Here is an 18,599-nt window from a genome sequence, read left to right on the forward strand (position 1 = left end):
TTGAGAGACAGAAGATGACGAGCCATTTTTTTTAGATGGTTTGTAGGTCGATTGGTCAAACATTATCTTTATTTGTTTCACTTTCGCGTTGTATGTTCCATGGGAGAGAATCATCAGTGGACTTTCAAAATAGCTTTTCATATAATACCACGAAAAGGATCTAGAGAGTGCATGGAAAAACTTTGAATACCCAAACGAATACCAAACAACAATAGCACGACTTCATGAGCAAGTGTGAAGTGTGATAAAACACATGATGGGTTCAACAAAGAGTTTAATATAAATCTTTAGTGGAGTGAACTATTCACGCATATTAAGGATGCCTCTACTTCTCAGCGTAATGGAATAACATTAATGCTCTAAAAAAGCAATTCTTTCTATTGTACATGAAACCGTTATTCAAATGATATTAATCTCCATTGATTGTTGTACCCCATTATAATGTGTTATGCATGTAACTTGTTTTGATAGAGCAATTATCTTTAAGAATATGACATATGTAAATTTTTATATTTGATTCGTCTTAAATGATGTGATGAGCATCTATTCGCACAAACTTATGAAAATCACAAATCCAATCATGGTTTTGGGGATTTAAAGATGGTAGGGAATACTTTTCTAGGGGATGAGCGACTTAATTGGAATGTTGTATATTGAAATACAATCATTGTTGTTTATGAAGCATCACAATTTGCATTGTGACAATGCCATGTATTCATACAAAGTCTTTATTGTATCCATTGTCCAATACAAAATTGGTCCCACTCCCAACCATCCCTACATTTGCACAAACTATACACCTTACAACCCAAACAAATTTAATGAATGGAAATTTTCGCATTCACAAATATAGGAGAATGAATTTGATTAAAGAGAGCTCATCGAAGAAGATACACACGAAGGATCTAACTCTAACATTCTCGTCGGCAATAAACGTTCACGACCCCTATGAGGTATATTCACTTCTCCCCCTTATCCCCAACACTATCTTTGAGAAACCTCATATTTTTCCCAAAGATAGCTCATCAAAGAAGTTGGAGAAGAAGATACACACGAAGGATCCAACTCTAACATTCACATTGCCAATAAAAGTTCACGATCCTTATGGGGTATATCCACACTATATTTGGGAAACCCTAGGCACATATGGGGAGTGCGGGGTTATGCATTAGTCATAATGTAGAAGCTACAGAGGCGATGGTTCGTTCACTGAAGGGAGGTGTGGGGTGAAACAAAGCAAGCTTCGGAAGGGCGGGCATTTGGATCAGATGGTGGTTTCATCTTTTTGGAAAGGCGTTGTGATCGGGATGAGATAGGCAAATCTACGGGCGAGGTTCATCTGTGTACCAAAGAGGGGCCTTGGCATGGGCATTGCGATCGGGACAAGACACGTGAATCTACGGGTGAGGTTCATCTGTGTACCAAAGACTCAAGAGGAGTCCTGGCATGGGCATTGTGATCGGGACAAGACAGGTGAATCTACGGACGAGGTTAATCTGTGTACCGAAGAGGAGTCCCGCAGTCGTGCCCCTCCCAATCAATGCTTCCAGACTCGAGTTTCTTCACTTTTTGTTTAGTTCTTTGATGGAATAACAAAGAAAAGAAAAATCAACAACACAAAGAATCCAGTATATATATGTATATATTTTTCACCTTGGCAAATAATAACAGTAATAACAATAACAATAATAATAATAATAATAATAATGATAATAATAATGCATCCTGACAGGAAAGCAAAAAAGGATCTAAAGGCAGAGCAGAGCAGAGCAGATCGACATAGCTGAAGTTTGAACGGGATCTTTGCCTTCCTCTCCTCGATTCCGCCATGGGTTTCTCTATCTTCGAGGTACCGTACCCTCTCTCTCTCTCTCTCTCTCTCTCTCTCTCTCTCTCTCCCAATCCCCCTCAAGTGTTTGAATTTAAGACCGGTTTTTGTGACCTTAGCTCCCCCCGCCTTTCACATTAGGGTTTCATGTCGTGCCTCTTTAAGGACAGAGATCATCCCTCCCGACAGATGAAAATCTACCTGAAATATGTTCCAATTCCAGAGTAGGAACATGCTATCGAATCCTTCGCAACCTCAAAAATTGAATATTTTGCTTGGGAATACACTCGGACCCCAAAAACGCGGAAGAACATGATGGTACTCTGGTGTAGTCAAACTATCAATAGACTCAAACTTCCATGGGCATAGTCTCTGGAAAAAGTTGGTCATGGTGAGAAACATTTGCTGTAACTAATTAGCATGCCATGTGTCGTTTGTCAGCCAACATTAACCTCAAAAATCACTCTGCCAATTAAGAATGGATCATAACTCACTCAACACGAAAAGACCATTTGTGAAACATCATCCTGCCAACTAAGATCGTACTATAACTTACTGGGCTGGAAGAACATCCTTTTTGTATAAATAGTTGGATGGTTGGCTCACCATCAATATCAACCCGATTACTGGGCTGGAAGAACATCCTTTATGTATAAATAATTGGATGGTTGGAGGTTGGTTCACTATCAAAATCAACCTGACAAATGACTTCATGAAGAGGTCTTAACATACTCAACACAAAGAGAATCCTTAATATAACTAATCAGCAAACTCGATCTCTTGTTCTTCTTAGCGTATTTAACCAGAAAAATCAATCCAACTAAAAATGTGGTATAACTTACTCAACCAAAAGGGATCCTTTACGTAACAAGGTCGAATGTTGAGGTCTATTTGCTAATACCAACTAAGATCGAATTATAACTTAGCGTGAAGAGGATGCCTGATACAGCTAGATAGCATGACAATGTCTTGTTCATTAAAAAGAAGGTACCCCAAAAATTGAGAATGAACAATAAATTCCTCAATGTCTCGGTTTGATTTTTACTTTAGAGTTTTAGTGAATTATAAATGTCTATCAGTTCATATAAAGTGATCGCTGCAATAAAACATAGGCACCGATGGGAATCAGGATTTAATCTGTTTTCTTCATTCAAATAATTGCCATCCAGGCATCAAGATATGTCTGGGTTGGATTTTTTACTTTAGAGTTTTAGTGAATTATAAATGTCTATCTTATTGTTGTCGAAATTCATATAAAGTGATCTCTAGAATAAAGCATAGGCACCGGTGGGAATCAGGATTTTAATTTGTTTTCTTCACTCTTATAATTGCCATCCAGACATCAAGATATGAAGTAATATGTTGAATTTATATTCATTTGCTAGATTTGTTTTGCAGGGCTTTATCAAATCGTTGGCTATGACCATTGTTTCAGAGATAGGAGACAAGACCTTTTTCGTTGCGGCAGTATGTGATGTTTTGTAGAAAATGCAATACCATCTATGCTTGTATTTTATTTACCGTTGTGTTGCATGGAATATTGCAGCTCATGGCAATGCGACATCCCCGGAGGCTAGTTCTGGGTGGGGCATTTGGAGCTCTCGCAGTGGGTGATCTTATCTGATTCCAAGAAATTTTTTTGCGTTCTGTAAATAAATTTTCTCTTGTAAAAAGTAGCATGTCACATAATATTTGTTGTCCAAGCCTCCTAACAGAATCAATCGCAGAAAGATTGAATGTGTTGGTATGTTAGTTTTATGAAATGTGGTTTTTCTGCCAATGATTATCAATTAGATGGGATATATTTTCACAACAACGTATTTATCTTTAATGTTGTTGGATAAATGTTATGCAACCTTGTAAGTCAGATTGTCCCTATGCTTGCCTGCAATTTTTATCATAAATAAAGAGTAAAATGTCTATATTTGGGCAGTTATTGAATTTGCTGATAATGGATTACCTTCCTTAATATGCAACTGTCTGTCACCAAATTTAACTAACTCTGGCTCAAAAAGAAAACAAAGAAATTCATTCGGTAGTTTCAGAACTTGCATGCGGTTTTGTTATTGCTTTAAGCATGAAATTGCAACATCCATCATGGCACATTGTTCCACAAAGCAGTATGAAATCTGTTTTAAGCTTTACCATTGTTTGAAATGAATACAAGATTGTGAACTTCAACTGTCACGCTTAGTGTCTTGGATGGGCTGCTCTAATAATAGCGATCAGGGAAGGAGTCACTCATTTCCTCTTAATCAAATTTGCAGATTATGACAATTCTTTCAGCTCTATTTGGATGGGCTGCCCCTAACTTGGTAATTACTGCTGTTAAAATTTCTCTCTCTCTCTCAAATATATATACAGTATTTGGTAAGTTGTGAACTCAGTATGGCCTCTTAGGTACATTATCATGCTTTTTTCTTTAAATTTATCACATTTAAAGAAAAAATCTTTGAAATGAGCCAAATTTGCATCAACTGCAGAAGTTTTTGGGAAAGGAAACTTCTTACGTTGCCTCTTTTACGGTGGTCTTCTGATATTGGAGATGTTTTATTATTGTTATTTTGGGTTACAAAATAACTAGCAACATTACGAGCTCCTTGGCGACAACTTTAGCTGTAGTGTTTTGATGTGAGGAACATCAGTCAACCTATCCACACCCGAAGACTTATTTACAGATGTATAAATCCTAACAAACATTAGGAGCTCCTTGGTGACAACTTTAGTTGTCGTGTTTTGGAGTGGGGAACATCAGTCAATCTATCCACACCTGAAGACTTATTTATAGTTGTATAAATCCTAGTGTAAACCCTAATTTGATATTTTCCTTCCTTATACCCTCTACGAAACCGATAAGTATGCTTGATTTACTGGCGGTTCACACTGTGTGCCATTGACAACATGATATTCACCCCCACCAAACCGGCGCATCCTCTGGTCTGCACCCCGCCCAAAATTGACTGTGTCAACAAATTATCCACGATCTCTATGTAGATAGTTTATCTTGTTGCGATGACTTGCTTGCATCTATCAAGTCATATGTCCCAACATTGTGAAACATCTGTTGAGTGACATTCTGTACATCTGTTCAGTACTAAAAGATATAAAATTGCTGGCTTCATATTCATCCAGCTCTAGATATTATCCGCCTATAGTTTGTAGGTTCTCTAGTTTGGTTTGTTCTCAAAAATGTAGTCTCTTGTTCAGTCTTACAGGACATTTTAGCCGCTTAAAAGATGTTAATATATCTTTCTCTCTTTCTCTCTGAAATACAGATGGTAGACCATGTTACAGTGGTTGGACAGAGTTTCCTCCATATAGATTCTGGCAGCAGATGATTTCTAACGTGACATGTTGACATAGGAGAATGCTGAGTATTTAATTTTAACTTAACCAATATATGCAACAGGTATCACGAAGGCTCACACACAATCTGGCAACTATTCTATTTTTTGTTTTTGGAGTTCGCTCTCTTTGGGATGCCTTTACGAAGAAGGATGGGTGGGTCTGAACTGAAAAGTTATACCATTAATTTCACCTTATATGTTTACGTACGGATATGAGAATTACTAAGCGGGTAATTTTTAATGGTGATAGGGAATCATCGGAGTTGGCTGAGGTGGAAGCTGAGCTGGTAATTGGAATGTGGTTTCCAGATGTATCAAGCCATGCATAGTATTTTTCATTGTTTGTTGTCCCTGCTGATGTATTTGCATTGGAGTATTACAGGATAAAGACCAGAAAAAGAAAACGAAAAACCGTGCCTTTAATGATGATGATAATTCGAAGAAGCAGAAAAGATTATTCCTTGCAGCATTTTTCTCTCCTATACTTTTGGAGGTAATGCTCATATCTGGAAGTCTAAATGTTTCTACTGTTATACATCCTCGATGATGCAAAGGAATTTAATGTATACAAATAATGGGCTGCATTGGGAATGGGGAATCATGCATATATGTTTCCAACATGCTCTGAAAGTCTTCTCATTGCTGCTATTCAAGGATGTTTTTTATTAAGGTGCTGACTATATTTATTTTTCTCATCAGACTTTCTCTTTAACCTTCCTTGGAGAATGGGGAGACAAAAGCCAGGTAATGTGCTTCAAGACAAATATAGATTTAGTTTTTTGGGTAGGAAAAGAAACATGCATGGCTTTGATAGCATTAAAATTGAGGTTATTAAATGAAACATTATAATTTTTCTAGGTAAACTTGTGGATTTAAGTTCACTAAAGAAATATTCTTTTTTCGCAATTTCGAAGCAAAAAGGGGGGGGGGGAGCATGGAAAATAAAAAGCATGTAAAAAATAGGCGCTTCTTTCTCAAGATTGTCATGAGTTGATAGCCCATTACAACACTCATGAAGATCAAGTGACATGGGCCATGCTACTTCCAAAATCTCATTATACACTGCTGTGGGGATGTACTTAAATTGGCAGAATTCTGGAAACTTATAGCAGCTGCATAAAAGGAAAAATGTATTTGCATCCTGAATTAATTAGTACCAATTATCTATGTGTCAAAATTTCCACACAATACCTTTTAATGTGTGGCCAATATCTATTAGTTTAAGTGATGAGTCTGAGTTTCTCTCTACTTGATCCTAGAGCACATTTCTCCATTTACGTTCAGTTTTTCTTTATAGCTTTCTTTCTCACATTTCTTATAATTTATTGACACCCTCCATGACACGTAGTGAACTGCCTTCTCCATCACTCTTGCCTCTCTCCTTGAAAATTTTCGTTTTCCTGTTTTGTTGGTTGTCTTACAGGTTCTAAATGGCCATTCCCTCTTCATCCTAGTGTATTCTGACTCTTCTTCATTCCTTTCACTCTATTATGCATGCCTCTACTTGCAAATTTTAACATTTGCCATGTTTTTTCTTTCTCCCATCACTCAATTTTTAAAATTTAGTTTGTTTCATCCTTCCATTATACCTAAAGACACCTATTATTAATATGCAATGAAGACTACTTCAACAGCATTACATCTCAATATGTATGTTTTAGTTTAATGTAATTTGAATTGATGATGCACACAATTTTACATTCTACAATTTGACCTCATATTTATCAGGTTCCAAAACCATGTTACTTGTTTTTCTCAGTGAGTTCTGAAAAGACCCCAGAAAATGTGTTCCTCAAAGTACAAACCTCCTATGTTTTAGTTATTTTGGAGAGGGACACTGATAATAGAAGTATTGTAAGCCAAGAGCCTTAGTTGAACTGCAAAAATTGAAATATTGATCTCCTTTGAACTATTTTCAATTTCATATGGTAGCCTTTTACTTTTGTTCCATATGTAGAGCAACTCTTTTCAAATTTGATCTGTCAAATACTTTCAATTTCACAGTGTATGTTTTTGGGTTTGATTCAGAAATGGACAAGTTGGATATCTGTTAGTAGTTTTTGACTTCTCTAACTTGATGTAAGTCTATTGTTGCAGATTGCAACAATTGGTCTTGCTGCAGAGGAGAGTGTCATTGGCGTAGCACTCGGGGGTGTGTTGTAAGTTTATGCTTCTTAATTACATGGCATGCTAATTTTGTAACTGGAATTTGGAAAAGATATAAGACAACGTTGAAGAGATTCAATAGAGCTTGCATTTCTTGTTTCTTTGTGCTCAGACTTGGCAAAGTCATCATAATACTTATGCTGAAAGGGTTTTTGTCTCTTAAGTTTTGTCCACAATGAAATATCCAGAATGTTCTTTGTTGTCCTGCAATACCTTTTTAATTCTTCAAGTTATTTTGGTGTAGAGACTTCTAAAGGTGCTACAACAGTAGGAAATCCAATATGACTTCATTCAAAGCTTCTCTGGAATAGTTTATATGATTACAGAAATAGAAAAAGTGAAACAAGTTTTGATTCTGTTTCTTTTTTGCTGCTCCTAAACTTGTTGAGCTGCAGGTTGGATAGGAGAAAAGATGTTGGATGCTAATAGCCATTCGATGAGGAAAACACATAGTCTAACCTCAATTGAAAGATAGAGCGTCTTGGAAAGGCCAACCAAGATCAACAATAGCTGGTTTTCTGCGAATATATTGAATTAGAACGTATAATACTCATGGCTTGTGGTAGAGCACTCAATGGGCTAGGATAGCCCAAAGTGTGACTGATCCAAAGGAAGCTTCAAATGCGGGCAATGGGTTTGTACAGACAGATTTCGGGTGCTTAGATCCAAAATTGAGAAGGAAACAGGCCTGATTGTATGCCAAGGTCCTTAAGAAATCACTTAGTGGAAATGGAAGTGATCAAGCAATGACATAACCAGGGATGAGCTTGGAAGCAGGCATCCTTTAAAGAAAGTGTAATGGCACACTGGTGTAGCCTCATGGCACTGAAATTTTCTTGATGCTCAAATGATTCACCGAAGTCACGAGACCTTGAAAAAAGTTTTTTCAAGTGTCATTAGCAGAACGTCTGTCAATTGAGGAAGTTGTTGGTGACAACACGTGGAGGCATCAGAGGTGAGAATGCTGACATAAGTAATGAGAAATCATGTGAAAAGCATGATCACCTGCCAGTTCCGATCCAAAAAGTGCTTTGTTTCCAGTAGTTCTGCATTTTGCATATATCCAAACAGTCAAGGGTCTCATGGACCTACACCTCTTGCATTGATGGTCCAGTACCCACATGTGAGTGGAAGGTTGAGGTGCATCCACCAAGATAGCATGAGGGGATTTTTTGTTCACTTGTGAATGGTTGCAATTAGCTAGTGGCGCATATGGTCAGAATGGAAGAGCTTGGTTTAATGCTTTTCGGTGTGGTCTCAACTAGGTCTAGGATAAATAGCCAAGGAAATCAAATGTGTATATTCCTTTTTGTCTGTGCCTACACTTCTCTTTAAGCTCTTTGTTTAGAGATTTTGGAAGTTTCCCAGACAAGGAGCAAATCTAATTGATTTCATCCGAAAGCTTCTCCAACAATACATTAGATGATCACGTAACAGCAAGGGTGAAACCATACTCGATGCTCTTTCTTTTCTGGTGCTCTTAAACTTGTTGTTCTGCAAGTGGGATAAGCAAAAAAACTTTGGATCCCTATAGCCTCCATTTAATTGGTTTGTTTCCAATGGTCCTAGATTTTTTCCGACATCCAAAGTATCAGGGGTCTCTTGAACCTATTCTTCATGCAACCTACCAACTTAGTGAAGTCTTTATTGTAATATCTTAATAGAAGTGCTTTGTTTTTAACTTTTTGGTGAGGTCTCACCTGAAAAGATTTTAACTTCCACTTTGTTGCTTGCAAACATATGTGATTGCAACTTGTTTGCAACTCAATGGCATTTCAAAGGTATGCAACATACACTATGAATTAAAAGTACATGTTCATCTTTTTTGTTATGTTGCTATATTTACCAGCTCTTATCCATATCGATGTTATTTTTGCTTCCAAAGCACCCAACAGGAAAACTCGATTATATTATTTAGTCCTTGGTACACCATTTTAACTTATATAGAATGTTTGGAACTCACCAGAGAGGAATCTTATTTATAAGCAATAATTCTACATTTGGCTGTTTGAAAGCGCCAAACATGATGTTGCAATATACTTACTGCCCAAGAGTCCAATTATCTTCTGTGAATGATGACTTTTGACCAAATTAAGCTACATGGACATATATCTATTCTGGGTATCAAGAGAGTGATTGGCCAGCTCTGTACTGTGTCGCTTCTTGTAATGTAGTATCAATTAGTCCACAAATATCCAAAATCTTAATTGACAGAAATTGCCATACATGGAGAATCAGATGGTCACAGAGATCTGGAGGTGTATAAAATAAATAATCTCAGAACCTGCAGTTTAATTCACAAGACCAAGTGTGGAGTTGCCTCTAGGTATGTCAGAGTTTTTACAAAGTTTCATTTAATGTAATATATCTAACAATGGAAGAAAACATGAAGTATGGCTGATAGATGAAGCTGTTCGGGCCAACTATGAAAAAAGTAGCAGACCATGGAAAGGACTTCTAGGTGAAGTGCTAAGTCACTTGAGATTTTTTTCTATCATATAGACGATTTGCTCAGGTAGCAGAGAGGGTGTAGATCAAAAGTCTCCTTGATGTCACATAGAAAGGGTGGATTTGTGCCAGGCAAAATCTGCTAATATGGCTGTGCTAACTTGTTATGATTTCTTTGTTTGAAAAGTACAGACTTTCCAGATATTGAAATCTTGATGATAAGCAAAAATTATTTTGTATCCAAAAAATATGCTTATTGAACATGATTTATTTAATTTCTTTCAGGGCACATTTTATATGTTCATCTGTTGCAGTTTCTGGTGGAAAGCATCTTGCCTCACGAATCTCAGAGAAAACTGTATGTTATTTCGTCATTTATATGCTCCAATTATATATCATCTCAAGTTTCTTCTGATTGCATTGGTTTCTATTTGCACAGGTAGCATATTGTGGTGGCTTTGTTTTTCTTGCATTTGGAACTCAATCGTTATTATCAGGGTGAAGACACTAGGAAAATACCCATCTAATCGTCATAATTGAGAATGAATGCCATGTAATAATAGAGGATCTTCAGGTGCCTCTCAATTGTGTGGGGTTGGCTGTGTGGAATAGATATACAAAAGTAACTTCCATGATATATTGATTTTCAAATGGTTGCAACCATGGCAAATAATTGGCATGCCATGGAATTAATGTTCAGCTTGTTGCCAAAGGATTCTTGGCATAGTCACGATGTTTGAGGAAGAATAATAGTAAAATGTATTCTTATTCGTGGATTCTGTATATTTTTTATATGTGATGATTTCATTGAACCGCAATCATTACGTCATATCAACAACTTAACCATTCTTTTCAGAAAAAAAGTCATGGAATTAGGATAATGTAATTCTATATCTTTTAGGTAGGTACTTTCATTATTTTTTGGGATTGTATCTCAAGATTCTGTCATTATTTTGAATCCTTTTTATCACTCACAATTTGGATTGCTAAGGCAAAACATTTTGAATGTGAATCTTATGTTGCATGGATACAATGTAATTCAATCTGATGAAGAAATATTTAACCTAAGGTAACGGAGTTTTGAAGCAGTGGGTGCGAAGATTGGGTCTCATAGATTACTGGAAGGAAGAGCCACACTGAACCATTATTGACCTAAAGCATATCTTTTTTGTGCAACTCATCTTTGATGACTTATAATAAGCGTCATGGTGAAATGTAGCTCTTTTTCCAAACTACCTCTACTCTTTTGCATGAAATTGTTTGAGACTGGAATCAGTGTTGTCTCAGCTCAAATAAAGCACTGATGTTTTATGACAAATGCTCAAGTTTTCTATTACTTCAAGCCTATTCACGATAAAGCTGATCATTTTCTCATTTTCAAGCCTTAGCAAGTTCAACCCTTACATCTTCTGGCTACTCAAAAGGCTGTGTGCCAAGATTCTGTTAGTAAACTTGGTCCATGTCTCGTAAACCATATACTGAGATATGTAAATTATGCCATGCTTAACATGCCTCTTTGGGGAACTCTAATCTCAGCCTTCCTCGACTGTTGTTTCTCTCATATCCTGACTCGAATTTGATTTGATCTTTGTCATCTACCGCCTTCAAAGAAACTGTCACATGTCATTGCTCTTCATGGAAAACTTTCAGTTTTAAATACTAGTTCAGGTTTATGATTACTATTCTCATCTCATCTGTCTTTACTTTTGGATTTGTGCTTTGCTGGGAAGCTTCAAATGAGCCTGATCTGCTGTTAAACAAAATTGGAAACATTCAAATGGTTGATGTTCTCCAATGATCGATGCCATGTCCAATCCTCACCTAGTTGTGTTAAGAAGCAATAATTTTATTCCTTATATTTGACGATTTCACAAACGAAAATTCTCTTTCCAAGAGCACTGCACACTCATGTCATTCCATAAGCCTGCTTCACAACTCAGTTTTGCAGGTGGTTTCGTTTTTAAAGCGATCTACTCTTCATACTGCCACTGGGAGATCATTGTAGACCCTTAAAATTCCATGAACTTCCGCATGACTTGAGAACCTATGACTGGAGAAAGTTCTTATAATGTATAAGTTACCCATGGAACAAATTAGCCTAATTATTGTTCAAAACATTTATCATCTATCACTTCAGCTTTAACATTTGTATTTGGCAGTACATATATTTTCCCAATAAAGGTTTTCAATACTTCATTGAGAAAGAGTAATTATTTCCATAAGTCGCAACATCACAATATAATCAAGAAATCTACTATGCAAAATCTGTGCAGACCCAAAGTTTCTTTGAAGGGTGTGCATTGTCAAGCATCACATACGACTTAAAAAGCTCATAATCTGTCCTGCCAGACAGCAACCCATTAGACTCAAGTTCATGTTTTCAATAATTTATTGATAAAGAGTAATTATTTCCATAAGTCACAACATTGCAATATAATCAGGAAATCTACTATGCAAAATCTGTGCACACCCAAAGTTACTTTGAAGGGTGTGCATTGTCAAGCATCACATATGACTTAAAAAGCTCATAATCTGTCCTGCCAGACAGCAACCCATTAGACTCAAGTTCATGTCCGAGCTTACAAAATTTTAGAGCTAACTATAAGAACTCAGCGGCGGTTTCTCCGAGGAGCATTGTCCTCTTCATCTGATTCAATATCTCCATAGTGCCAAATGTTGACACGTTGCTTTTTAGCAGTTTCCTGGATCTCTGCTAACTTCTCCAACTCAGCCAGTTTCTCTTTGGCATCCCGTCTGTTCTTCTTCTCCACTCTGGCAAGCCCAGCCTGTAAAAGACAATAGATATTGAAGAAAATGAACTGTATCAAGCCCACTATGTAAAACTTACAAAACATGTTCCTAGCTAAATAACATGAAAACATGCAAATGCAACGTTTCAACATGTAATTACAGGACTGCTGAATTCAGCAGTATGTACACCATGACAGATGCTTCTCTTAGCTCTATATACGAAAAGTATAAACTTCTGTGCAATTTGAGATGTGCAAATAACCACTTAAAATGAACTGCGGAATATTTTTACTGGAAAAATACCAAACTACTCTAAATTTTGGATATTTACCAGAATACACCTCTGTAGGAAAATATTCACTCCCAGAGAGGGTATTCCTGTAAATACCCGAGATGGATATCGGAACAGGCCATATTTTATTGACTTGCATTTTCCTCATTTGCCAAAAATATCACACATTCATGTTCTAAGTCTCACCTCGACCATCAATGAATTGATGGATTCGACTGGCTCAATCTCATAAAGAATAACACTCAGTTTTGTGCCCGTTCCTTGGCCTTTAACTTTCCCACCTGATGTGTCCTTTTCTACCACTGTGGCAGTAAAAACCCTCTCTCCAATCAAGCTGCTGAGGTATTCTGCTGCTTCCTGGCCGTAGTCTTCTTCTAACTCCGGTATTTTAAGATAAGCAAGGCTAAACAATAATGCTAGACCAGGTGTACCCAGAGGAATTGATGCATCTATGGGTCTAAGCTTCGAAAATGACACCTTCTCCTGATTTCCATAGTCAATGTAAAAGACTTCGTATTCATCCTTGTCTGTTGCTGAAGGAGGCTGTCGTGGTGCACTTACTATCTACATATTGCCAAATAAAGTGAGGAAGTTGGAGAAAATAATCATATGTGTAAAAGATATTCTTGGTGGAATAATTGCTCACCATAGCACGATTCCAAGACCCATCAACACTGAATTGTGCCATGACTATATCCCCTTTTCTAGGTTCAAAATTGATGGGTGGAAGTGATTTATCCTTCACTCTTAATCCTTCCAACTGCAATTGGAGACTGGAAACACGAGCATCGTTCGCTAACTGAGCATAAAACTTGCCTCCGCCCATAACTTCAGTTACCCTAATCTGCACATACAGTTCAGTTTGGCAAATAATAAATATAAATTAGGGTTTATGAAATTATGGGTTACATCATAGACCAAGTGTAGCCTTTCTTATTCTGGCATCATGAACAAAAGTTAAAATAGTTGACGTAGGAGAAGACGAATGAACTCCTGACTCCGGCTAATATCTGAACTTAATTGATGTGGAAATACATAAAATCTAAAAATATAATACCTGAAGAACTTCTTGCTTTGGCTTTGCACCTTCCAATGTAGATGCTGCTTCCTCTTGACCTTCCACGTATCCCTCCCAGACCTATATTTACAAGAAGAAATATTATTCTCAATCATCCTTGTTTTATCAGGGCTTTGATTCATGATCCAGGAATTCCAAAGACTTATTACCTTTAACAATGCCTTCTTAGCTTTTTCCTCGGCTTGAATTAGAAGATGCCCTTCTGTTGTGCGTTCTGGACTAAAATACGGCTGAAGCTTGGCTAAACCAGCTTCCAATAGGAGGACAGAAACATTTACTTTGGACTCCCACAATGTACCTAAAAATGTCCCGTTCCTATCAACTGTCTCTATCTCAATCTGTCCATACAATCCAAACAATCTCTTTCAGAAATTAACACGGGCTACATTCTTTCATACTAAAAAGGAAGACCCTTCTTAACTCCAAATAGGGAAATATGTAAAGTTGCCAATTCAAATGGAGAAATTCATTACTTCAATAATAGCAAGCAATCATAATACCTCAACATCATGTTGTTGAACTTTCCGCCGCATGAATGCTATTGCATCATCTGCAAAGGGCTCTCCACGACCTGGGCATCGAACACCAGACAAGGAAAATGCAATAGCACATGTCTCTTTGGGTATAAGCAGCTTGTAACGATGCCCACTCAGAACATAATCAACAATGGCAGGGAGCCTTTTGGATCTTTGAAGGAATGGCAAAAACTGTTTTGCCTTAGTTGCTGGATTTGGTCCCTTCTGACTCCCAACAGTGGTTGGAGCTCCCTGCAACAAAAGAATTTATCACTCATCAAAACAGTGCTCCAAAGATACAAACATAGACTGATGATCCACATATTGAGAGACACATACTTGGCCTGACAAGTCGTTGATATGATATGGAGAAGGGTCTTTTTCAGAATGCAATCCTTTCTTTCCCTTCCTAGCTCTTGCCTCTGCAGCAAGTAGTGCATCATAGTAGTTTGACCGGTCTTCGAAATCTCGATGCTTAACAACTGTTGCATATCCTCTTGCCACTGCCATCTCTGCAACATTTATACCATCAGGTTGCCCCGCCACAGGAAGAACCGCAGGTATATCCTGAGAATCAGCTTTTGATGCAGATTGCACAAACACAGAACCAAAGTCCATTATCCGTGCATCTCCCATTGCTGCATTCGGAACTGGTATTGGACCATCTGTAGCTGTTACCTTACGAGAATATTCCATCACTACAGATACCTGGAAAATAAGAACGCATTCAATGCAATGGTTAAATAGTAAACGCCTATGGATCAACACATTTATTTTCATTCAACATGTTTGTCCAGTAGGAATCAATGTGATGGGTCCAGTAAGAATCAATGTAATGGGTCCAGTAAGAATCAATGATGTGGGTCCAATAAGATGGGTCCAGTAAGAATCAATGTAATGGGACCAATAAGAATCAATGTGATGGGTCCAATAAGAATCAATGTGATGGGTCCAATTGGAATCAATGAGATGGAACCCTACCTCCTGTCCTATAAGGCGTGTCCGCAAGAACTCTTTTGCCTCTCTGGCATAAGGAGCTGGATCCTCACCCTTTCTTCCCATCTTAGGAGCACGGATACTTGACAAATTGACCCTGCGTTCTGCAGATGGACTTCCAAAAGGTAATGCATCATCAGCAACTATGATACAATCTCCACTCACAACCTCAATTACCTGTTGAAGTGACAAAATTATTTTCTGATCCATTAGAAATCCTTTAGACACTAGATCAGAATTGTTATTAACTGAAGCTTTCCACTTACTTTTCCTTTGAATTTGTCATTGTGAATCGTAGTTGAGTTTGATGGAGGAGCAACATAGTTTATCCATAACCTTATCTTTTCTTTCTTTGCAACCAACTCTGTGTTCTTTAGAGTTCGTCTTGAATCCTCATCCAGGAGTTTGGCACTCCATTCAACAACTTTTGCTAATCCCTGATATGATCAAATTTAGCAAAAAGATAAATTGATCAAGACAATTATTGTTCAATTAAAGAAACTCACATTTTTCAGCAGCTCAAGGGATAAATCTATGGCCTCATCACCATTTGGGTAATGTAATGAACCAATCAGATTGCTGAACTTGTCCGCCCCTTCCAAAACAATCCGCACCTGTATTCCCAAGTTTTTACAAATGAATGCAATTACACAAGAAGATACATAGATCATGAATGGACAACTGATACAATTTTGTCAAGATTGATTACATCTCTGTGTAAGGTTCGAACTTCAGTGAAATGCTTTGCCTCTCTTGCGTATGGTTCAGGTGGGATTTCCACACTGGATGATGCAGCCAACCTTTGTGCAGTGGTTTGTGTGCCTCCAGTTGAGCTGGTGCTGTCGACAACCTCTGCATCTCCGTTTCCAGTAGAGGTTTGGGTCTCACTAGGAGCAATGTTTCGCCTCCCCATTGATGGAGACTAGACAAAAACATCATTCAGTAGAATAAACTAATCAAGAGAAGAAATCAAATAAGACATGCTATTGAAAATAGGACTTATTAAAGTATAAATAAGGCCTACCTGAATTCCTGCAATGAAAACTTGAACATACTGAAATTCAGGAAGCAAATATACACGCACTGTGCTTCCATCTCTCACTTGTTCCACAATAGCAGGCAACGGCTTCCCTCTATTAATTTCGAGAAAACTGGATGCATCAAAATTTGATGCATCTCCAAGTGCAGAAGGAGGAAGATTCCTTATTGATGCTTCAGCTGCGGCAGGATTCTGCAGAAAAGCAAAGACACACACTCAAGACCATTGATTATTACATTTTCTCATTGATGACAACCCAAGAGCTGAGATGTTAGGGCAGGAATAAAAATTTCTGTATAATAAAAGCTTGAGAGATCATTTTGCTACAAATCATAAATTCTAAATTCTGAAGAACAAAATCTTACTTTATTCCAGATTCCAAGACCCTTTAGCTTTGCCTGTTCCTCCATCTGTTCCAATTCTGTTAAGAACGGACTAACCTCGCTGGTATTTTGTCCAATTTGGGGTCGAACCTTCACATAAAAAAGATAGAAACCATTAGAAGCCCGTTGGATTGCGCATTCTTTTTCCACTAGTCATTAGCTTGTTTGGATGCGGTGTGAGTCTAATATACCTTCGCCCATCCTTCGCTAACCACCGCCAGGGCGAGGTTAGTTTCTCCGAGGAAAACCGATCCAAACTCTCTACTAATTGTAGCCACTGTGTAATCTACTCGGAATATGACATCCTGCATAAAAATTGGCATATATGAAGCATGACAACGTCATATCAATTTCTAAACCGTATTTGAGAATCAGCAAGCATAAACCATCTTGAAAAGGGTCAGACAAAACAATTTTGACATAGTGAAACCCTAGGCTATCTTTCATGGACCCAAAAATTAATAACCATGAAAACTAAGAGAGAAAATGAATCAATTACCTTGCCAACACACTTCTTCCGAAGGAATTCTCGACTTTCCCAAGCGAAAGGCTCGTCTTGGCCTCCACGCCGTGCCTGAATAGCATAAAGTTTTAGTGCACATGGCAAGGTTTAATAGTTTAGTACATATGAGGACAAAATATAAGAGTCCCTGGTTAATAAACAATTGTAGATAGATAATATATAGCCTCAGTTGGAATGCAAAAAAATTAACATATAAGCATGTTCAGCGATTGATTAAACATCTGATCAGATGATCACTCGTAAATCACACGCAACAGAGTTCTAGATTCATGGATCCAAACGAGTGATTACCTTATTTAAACTCGATATTCACAAAAAACAAATTGGTTGCCTATCTAAACATGGAAATTCACTACAAACATGCGTTTACCATTTCTTTGACATGGAAAACTCACATGAAAAATGTCTGATCCAGATGGAAATAGCTACAAGACCCATTAAACCCACAAGAGAACTTGAAAATATAGAGAGAAATTGTTGATCTAAAGAGGACACAGTTAGAAAAGAGATTAAACCCAGACGTAAGCAGAGCAGATCGGATCTAATATTAAAAAAGGTAGACTTACCAATCTGGGGGCGATGAGGGATGAGAGAGTGATGGTCTTCTCCGGGGGAGCACCGCTCTTGACGCTGCCCATGATGAGAAGAGAATCTCCCGATGGAACAGATTTCACGGTTCCCCTCAGCCATTGGGACGCCATGCCTTCTCCTTCCTCTGATCCTCTCTACTAATTCTTCTTCGGGCAGAGAGATGGAAGCAGAGACGGAGAAAGATGGGTTTGGAAGAGGAACAAGAGGGGAGGAGGGGGGGGAAGAAATACAGAGCAAGAGAGAGAGAGAGAGAGAGAAGGGGCGTTTTTGAGGAGAACGCAACAGCAGTGTGAAAGGGGCTTGAGAGACAGAGAGAGAGAGAGAGAGAGAGAGAGAGAGAGAGACTACTCTGTTCTTAAGTCAATGTTACCATACATAGATAGATTCACAAAATACACACACACACTCTCTCTCTCTCTCCTCTCTCTCTCCTCTCTCTCTCTCTAATGTTACCATAGATTCACACACACAGACACACACACACACACACACTCTCTCTCTCTCTCTCTCTAATGTTACCATAGATTCACACACACAAACTCTCTCTCTCTCTTTCTCTAATGTTACCATAGATTCACACACACACACACACACACACACACACACACTCTCTCTCTCTCTCTCTCTCTAATGTTACCATAG

The 18,599-nt window shown here is 37.9% G+C and overlaps 2 protein-coding genes and 2 long non-coding RNA genes across 4 annotated transcripts; 3 read left to right on the forward strand and 1 right to left on the reverse strand.

The window, feature by feature from the left end:
• Window positions 1–1,710: 1,710 nt before the first annotated feature.
• LOC147861566 (GDT1-like protein 5) lies at window positions 1,711–10,565 on the forward strand. Its single transcript, XM_087322278.1, has 11 exons — window positions 1,711–1,849; window positions 3,227–3,295; window positions 3,375–3,434; window positions 4,096–4,143; window positions 5,238–5,329; window positions 5,426–5,462; window positions 5,558–5,668; window positions 5,875–5,919; window positions 7,273–7,334; window positions 10,075–10,147; window positions 10,229–10,565. Exons 1-11 carry the CDS (start codon window positions 1,829–1,831, stop codon window positions 10,289–10,291), a joined length of 681 nt encoding a protein of 226 aa, XP_087178404.1. The 5' UTR covers window positions 1,711–1,828; the 3' UTR covers window positions 10,292–10,565.
• Window positions 10,566–11,885: 1,320 nt separating this feature from the next.
• On the forward strand, window positions 11,886–12,362 carry LOC147861567 (uncharacterized). The gene is made up of 2 exons (XR_015530001.1): window positions 11,886–11,995; window positions 12,190–12,362. It is a non-coding gene; the product is annotated as an uncharacterized LOC147861567 (long non-coding RNA).
• Window positions 12,161–18,118, reverse strand: LOC147861568 (ribonuclease TUDOR 1-like). The gene is made up of 16 exons (XM_087322073.1): window positions 17,933–18,118; window positions 17,343–17,417; window positions 17,035–17,148; window positions 16,826–16,933; window positions 16,446–16,652; window positions 16,131–16,343; window positions 15,928–16,035; window positions 15,688–15,858; window positions 15,407–15,598; window positions 14,765–15,133; window positions 14,411–14,677; window positions 14,060–14,248; window positions 13,890–13,970; window positions 13,479–13,676; window positions 13,019–13,396; window positions 12,161–12,575 (listed from the first exon to the last, which is right to left on the reverse strand). Exons 1-16 carry the CDS (start codon window positions 18,065–18,067, stop codon window positions 12,399–12,401), a joined length of 2,982 nt encoding a protein of 993 aa, XP_087178199.1. The 5' UTR covers window positions 18,068–18,118; the 3' UTR covers window positions 12,161–12,398.
• Window positions 15,175–15,533, forward strand: LOC147861569 (uncharacterized). The gene is made up of 2 exons (XR_015530002.1): window positions 15,175–15,269; window positions 15,337–15,533. It is a non-coding gene; the product is annotated as an uncharacterized LOC147861569 (long non-coding RNA).
• Window positions 18,119–18,599: the final 481 nt, after the last annotated feature.

Source organism: Azolla caroliniana, unplaced genomic scaffold (genome assembly GCF_043228905.1).
Source record: "Azolla caroliniana isolate FFs.n. ecotype wild unplaced genomic scaffold, voAzoCaro1.0.p SCAF_7, whole genome shotgun sequence".
NCBI lineage: Eukaryota > Viridiplantae > Streptophyta > Polypodiopsida > Salviniales > Salviniaceae > Azolla > Azolla caroliniana.